General features: G+C 39.4%; 1 protein-coding gene across 1 annotated transcript in view; it reads right to left on the bottom strand.

Moving 5' to 3' along the window:
- The window catches only part of LOC107731635 (dedicator of cytokinesis protein 7-like), a 49584-nt gene that overhangs the window by 17325 nt on the left and 25699 nt on the right, over positions 1 to 6560 (bottom strand). The window contains 7 exon segments of the mRNA XM_016542775.1: positions 11 to 167; positions 399 to 581; positions 2328 to 2482; positions 2996 to 3165; positions 3436 to 3575; positions 3692 to 3859; positions 3942 to 4055. Of these exon segments, the coding sequence (XP_016398261.1) occupies positions 11 to 167; positions 399 to 581; positions 2328 to 2482; positions 2996 to 3165; positions 3436 to 3575; positions 3692 to 3859; positions 3942 to 4055 (1087 nt within the window).

The raw sequence follows: 6560 nt of genomic DNA, 5'->3' as shown, positions 1-6560 counted from the left end.
TTTAACTAACCAAGCTGCCCCCTGCTCCGTCGCACCATCTCCTGTCTGGCTCCAATACTGCCTAGGATGGCTTCTTCCAACTTGGCTTTCATGTCTTTGGATTTCTTAAAGGTTAGACTGTTCATACGTTCAAATGCCTTTTTGCCCTGCATGAACAAAAAATGGGCCTTTTTGTATGAGATGGATGGACAGAAACACACAAACATTCATTAATTTGACTTGGTTTGTGAAAGAACATAGCTGAGCACATTGGCTGCATTTATTTAGAGATGAACGGAAACGGAAACAGACGTGAAAGAGATACATATATATTTCTACTGAGAGATCCATAAGTGCGATGGAGACATCTGATTAATACCTTTGGCATTAGCTCCCTCAACTATGAAGCTTATTCAAACCTTGTATTCAAAGCAGGAGGCACAGAGGTAGAGCAGGTCCAACAGGCGATTGAGCTGCGAGACAGACAGGTCAGTGAACCATTTCTGAAGCACCATCTCATCGGCATTCTTCAGCACCCACAGCAGACAGATGAGCAGACTACGACTGGACTCAGCTGAGAACGAGCCATGCTGACGGGTGGCCTGGAGAACAAGGTGTATAGATTTTAGTGAACGATTGATATTCTCCTTTTTCAGACACTGCATGATGTGGCTTTCTTGTTGTATAACATTGCTTTGGTCTAATTGTTTCTAACATCAAGTAATCTATTTTCATTCAAAAGAATTAAATTCATTATGGCAGCTTACGTTTTTTGAAAATAAAAAGGATGTGCACAAAAAATGGCTTTACTTTAAATGCGAAGGGTGTCATTTCTGTCATTCACACTAGAGCCCTGCACAGGCCTCAAATTTAGGCCCTAGCCCGGCCCTGGCCTGAGACGCTCAGGCCCTAGCCCGGCCCGTGTCCGACAGCTCATCAGAATTCTTGGCCCGAGTCCGAACCAAGCCAGTCTTTTTTTCCCCCTTCTCCCAAAACAGCTTATACTACTGTTTCAGCTATTGGTTCAGTTTTGCATGTAATGTCAAAGTGATTATATTTCGTTTCGTTTTTTTATTAAGTTAATATAGAAAAAACCGTTTGGAGCATTTTTTTGTTCGTTAAACCTATATAAATGTGCGCTATTAGACGCATATCTAATCTTTTGTGCGTAGAGCTAAAGCGCGCTTTACAGGACATTGAGGCACCGGCACGATCACTTGCACTGGAAACAACTTAAAATATGCCGTCATTTAGATGCATTTCTCAGGATCAGGATCGTCGTCTTCATCTTTGCGACACGGACTCAGAAAACACTAATTTATTAATAAATAATTCAAATATCTCCTTACTACCCCCCCGACACATTCATGGTAATTACTTTTGCTGGGTCTTTGCGGCATGCTTTAGCCTATTGTGTGCGTTTTTTGCTGTTATGTACAAGGATATGTTTGCAGATTCTGCACTGCACATGACCAATTGACTCACTGTTTGCCGTGGTAATCAAATCAAAACTCTTCCAAAATGCAGCTTTTCCCGAAGCATTGGGAACTTTTAGTAACTCCCCACGCTCCAACTTACTTCTCCCTGATGCTCTGCATGGTCAACTGTCACCTGTATTCTAATGCGTGCGTATATGCGTTGCGTATTTCTGCGATGTATAATATTTATAATATAATCATTATAACAATATTTCATACAGTAGCCTATAGCCGGGTTTCCATCCAAAGTTGTGAATTTAACAAGCATCGCTTCCATCCAACAAGTCAAAGAGAACTAAATCGTCACTTCCTGATAAACTGGCACTATAAATCACTAAGAAAAGTAGGAAAATATAATAATTTTCATATATAATAAATTACTAAAAGGGGCGGGGAAGTCGCTAAATCTAGCTACAAAGTAGCTAAATTGGCAACACTGGCAAAGTCACATGACTTTTCTGATGCGCTTGGAGGAATTTATTCGCAAAATGCATTTCCATCTCCCATAATTCGCATCAACCCTTTTTCGCACAAGTCAAAAACCACCTCAAGCGAGCGTAAAAACTTTTTTGCGAATTAAGGGATTTTTATTAGAAATTTGGTGTTTCCATCCCTCGTTTCTCATGCGATACTTCAAAATGCGCATTAAAATAGGGGGATGGAAACATAGCTTATATGTGCTCGGCGCGTATATGGGCACAATAAAAGGAGAGAGCCCGAGTCCGACCCGAGCCCGATCTGTAAAAAAAAAATAAAAATAAATGGCCCGAACCCGGCCCGCATGTCGGGCCCCGTCGGGCTTGCAGACCTCTAATTCACACACACACACACACACACACACACTGCAACCAATCAGTGAGGTCACAATACCTGTGGATTGAGCAGAAAACTACTAGGCCGTGACATCTGTGGCACAGAGGTCCCTGCAATTGCCATTGCAACAGTCTGGCTAATCATACTGTTGCCCTCAGCTTCCTGCTCCTCGGTACCTGGACCACCAGGACGCCCCCACTGATTATGGGATTCTGTGATGGTAAAAGAAAGGTTAAAAAGACTAAAGAAAAACAGCAACATGTGTGGATGTGGTTATTACATGGCATATTTACAATACAACATGAGCAGGTAGTGCTGGGCGGTATGACCAAACATTTATATCATGGTATTTTTCAAAATTATACCGGTTTCACGGTACATGACGGTATTTTTTTTTCATGCATGACCGGGTGTTAACCATATTTGGATATTTGTGGCGGTCAATGTGGATATTGTGGATGAGTTCTTCTGTCATCACGTTCTATTAGTTCTACAGCTTCAGTTTCGGAACTTTCACGCTTAGTAACACATACAGCTGTTCCCTCACCACAGTGCAACAGTGAAAAGGGACCCCTTTCAAACAGTGTCGCGTTCCGAACGTTGTTTAAGCGACATACACCGGTATTTAAAAAATTCATATCATAACAAAAATAAACACCGGTATTCGATATGAACTGGTATACCGCCCAGCACTATGAGCAGGATACAAAAATCTATGAACATACCGGTGAAATCATGGAGCTGGGGAAGGGTTTCCATCACAATGCCTATGAGTGGTAGGTAGAGCAGTGCAACTCGAGCTTTGACCTCAGGGTCAGCATAACGTGGGTCCGAGTCATGACTGGACAGCAGATTATGAACCACGCTGATGACCTTCTTATGAAGACCAAACATCCTATAGCAAGAGAAAATGAGAGTAAAATGACATATTTGATAGATGTTATAAATAATTTAAATACTTAAATAATAAGTGTTAGAAATACTTAAAATAAAAAAATAATTAAAATACTTAATTTAAATGATGAATTATATAATAATAAAATATGTAAAAATAAAAAAATAATATACATAATTGTAAATATAATTATAGTTATTGTTGGTTTTGATTGCTTCTATTGTCCTCATTTGTTTGCGTCTGCTAGATGACTAAATGACGGGTACTGACCCGTCAGCCTCAGGGTCGAGTATTACAGCCAGCTCTGTCAGAACCAGACCAGTGAGGTAATGCTGCTCTCTGAAGGGCACAGACAGCTCAAACATGTTGGCAATCTTTTGGTCCTGCACATGGGTAGAGAATCCAGAACTCTGGTGGAAGACAATGAGAAAGAAAAACAAAAAAATGGGAAGAAGGTTTTCATTACTATCAATTTTGGTGTAATTTAGAGTTTATTACAGTTAACTTTCTCAGTTAGTGTTCATACCTGAGATGTGGCAGAGGAGACTGAAGGAGAGGGGGAGGCTGGGGGTGTAAGTAGACTGAAGGGCAGGTTTAGAGTGACGTAGTGTTCATGGCTACAGATGATCCTCAGGAAGTCTAGTCTCAGAGACTCTAGAGTGGGGTTCTGTAGTGCATAGAGCTTGGTGGACACCTGGAAACAGAAGGAATAGAAGGCCATCAGAAAAGACAATGTGTAAAAAACATAGCATGTTTGGAGCTGAATTGCAAGGTACCTGTTTCCAGTAGGTTTTGATGAGAGAGAAGACAAAGCCTCTATCCATGACTGACAGGAGGTCATTGAGGAAGAAGGCCAAGCTGGTGTTGAGCCTTTCCACCAACTCAAGATCCTAAAAAGAAAAAAAAGACAAACATGAAACAGCAAACTCACCACTTCAAAAGCTTAAAATAATTAGAATAAACAGACAAACTGGAAATCATGTTTTTTCTTGACTGATCACCTGTAAGAATTAACCATTGAACTTCAAATTATACTTAAATGACATAATGTCATACTAATTTTCATTTATTTGTTTCTTTTTTATATTGTTTTACATAATATAATTATCACCATTATCATATAAATATCAATATCATATGCAAAATGCAACATGCACTGAAATACATAAAGCAAATGAATAATATTATAATTCTATAATTATACATACATATATTTATTCAAAATAAATCTTTTGTAACAATATCGGTCTTTACTATCACTTTTTATTGATTTAACATATCCTTGCCGAATAAAAGTATACATACCTTTCAAAAAAAAAAAAGTACTGACCTCAATCTTTTGAATGGTAGTGTATATTGTTACAAAAGACAATAAAGTTATATTCTGTATAAATGCTGTTATTTTTAACTTTTTATTTAGCAAAGAATCCTGAAAAAGGTATCATAGGTTCCAAAAAAATTAAAATAAAAATGAATCCGCACAACCTTTTCCAACACTGACAATAAATCAGCATATTAGAATGATTTCTGAAGGATCATGTAACACTAGCTATGTTTCCATCCAAAGATGCGAATTTAACTTATGCGCAAAACTGCAATATCGCATAAAACATTTGCGAATAAAGCACCGTTTCCATCCAACGAGTCAAAGAGAACAAAATCATCACTTCCTGATAAACTGGCATTAAATATCTCTAAGAAAACTAGGAGAAGCCACTGAATATAATATTTGAGTTGAATTACTGAAATAAATGAACTTTTCCACGACATTCTAATTTATTGAGATGCACCTGTAGATGCTGTGAACGAGATCGGTCTGCTGCTAGTCAAGTTATCCCGTCTCATAGCGCAAAGTCACATGACTTTTTCGATGAGCATGGAGGAATTTATTCGGTAAATGTTAAATGTGTTTCCATCGTAGTTTATGCACATTTTTTCTTATCGGATAAAAAGTTGATCCTACTCAAATGTGCGTATAAGTTTTTTATGCGCATTTTTAGAATTTATGCGCATCTTGGCGTTTCCATCCAGCGATTTTTATGCGATATTCCAAAATGCGCATAAAAATAGGTGGATGGAAACGCAGCTACTGTAGCTCACGCGCACACTTTTATTAGTCACTCAAACAGATCACGCTGCGCGCGCACAGACATTCAGCAACAAACATCTCAGCGCTGCCCCGCAATTTTATCAATAAAATAGCTTAATTGCTGAAGAGCTACATTATTTTTCTCAACAAGGAGCTGGTAACATGTTTCTAAAGCAATTAAAGCCACAGATTCACTGTTAATAGAGAAACGCGGCAAACCGGTGGTAATTCATGCATACACAGATTCTCTCTCACTCGTAAATAAACACTTAATTAATTACACTTTTCTGAGAATAGAATATTAAAGTGGAGATCGCTAAACTGCAAACTAACCGGTGTTATCAGAAAGCAAGCGCGTTTATCCACAGTGCAGAGTGAGCGCCAACACATGGTTGCCAGGTTGACAAAGGTAAGTAACACACTTAGCAGATATTTCAGTATTGCGCAAGTGGGAAGCTCTGTTTCGGGGATTACGTCTCTTTAAGAGTAAAATAATAATGATATTATTATTTAAAACAAAATAAAAGTTATTTCATGTAGTTGCAGTTTTCTCACCTTCTGGAAACGTGAGACGATGTCACCTGCAATGGTGCTAACCAGAGCGGTGATGTCATCCATGAAGCGCTCAGGGAAGCGGTTCTTCCTGGGAGACTGCAGGCGGTCAGTAAAGTATAAGTGGTGAATGATGCTCTTAACCTGAAAAGAGAAAGAACATCCTTTTTTTCCCTCACAATAACAGATGCTACACTTTTGATCATGAAGGAGGAAGCATGGGGATTTATGATTGTGGCAGTTCTTACCATAAGCTCAAAGAAGAACCAGGCCTGTTGCAGGGCTCCCTCCCTCACGCTGCCACTGCTGACCACCCACTGCAGGGCAAGCTCCTCATGAAAGAGCTGAGAACAGGAAGGAACCATCAAAGAACCATTCACCATCAAATACACTGCATATAGGTCAGTATATCTTAGTTCTACTATGAGACATGATACGGTCCATTGACATAAGGTCCACTGTGTTGCTGCAAGAGTGGGGAGAATTCATTATTCTACAGATCCAACATTAAACAGATAAACTTCCCATTCGAACACAGTACCCGTTACCGGGGCAAAACCAACAGGGTGCTCCATACCACAAGTGACACATCATTCCCTCTTCAAACAGTCTTTAGGTGCATTCATAGTAAAGAGGTGCCAGTCATTCATAGTAAAGAGAAGAACGTGTACCCAGCATCCACAAGAACATGACAACCACAGCAACAAAACAACATCAACAACAACATCCAGTCATTCCAAGACAGACAGGCGCA

This window comes from Sinocyclocheilus rhinocerous, unplaced genomic scaffold (genome assembly GCF_001515625.1).
Source record: "Sinocyclocheilus rhinocerous isolate Xijiao unplaced genomic scaffold, SAMN03320098_v1.1 scaffold1180, whole genome shotgun sequence".
Lineage (NCBI taxonomy): Eukaryota > Metazoa > Chordata > Actinopteri > Cypriniformes > Cyprinidae > Sinocyclocheilus > Sinocyclocheilus rhinocerous.
Note: the sequence above shows the minus strand (reverse complement) of the source record. Positions and strands in the feature narration are given on the sequence as shown.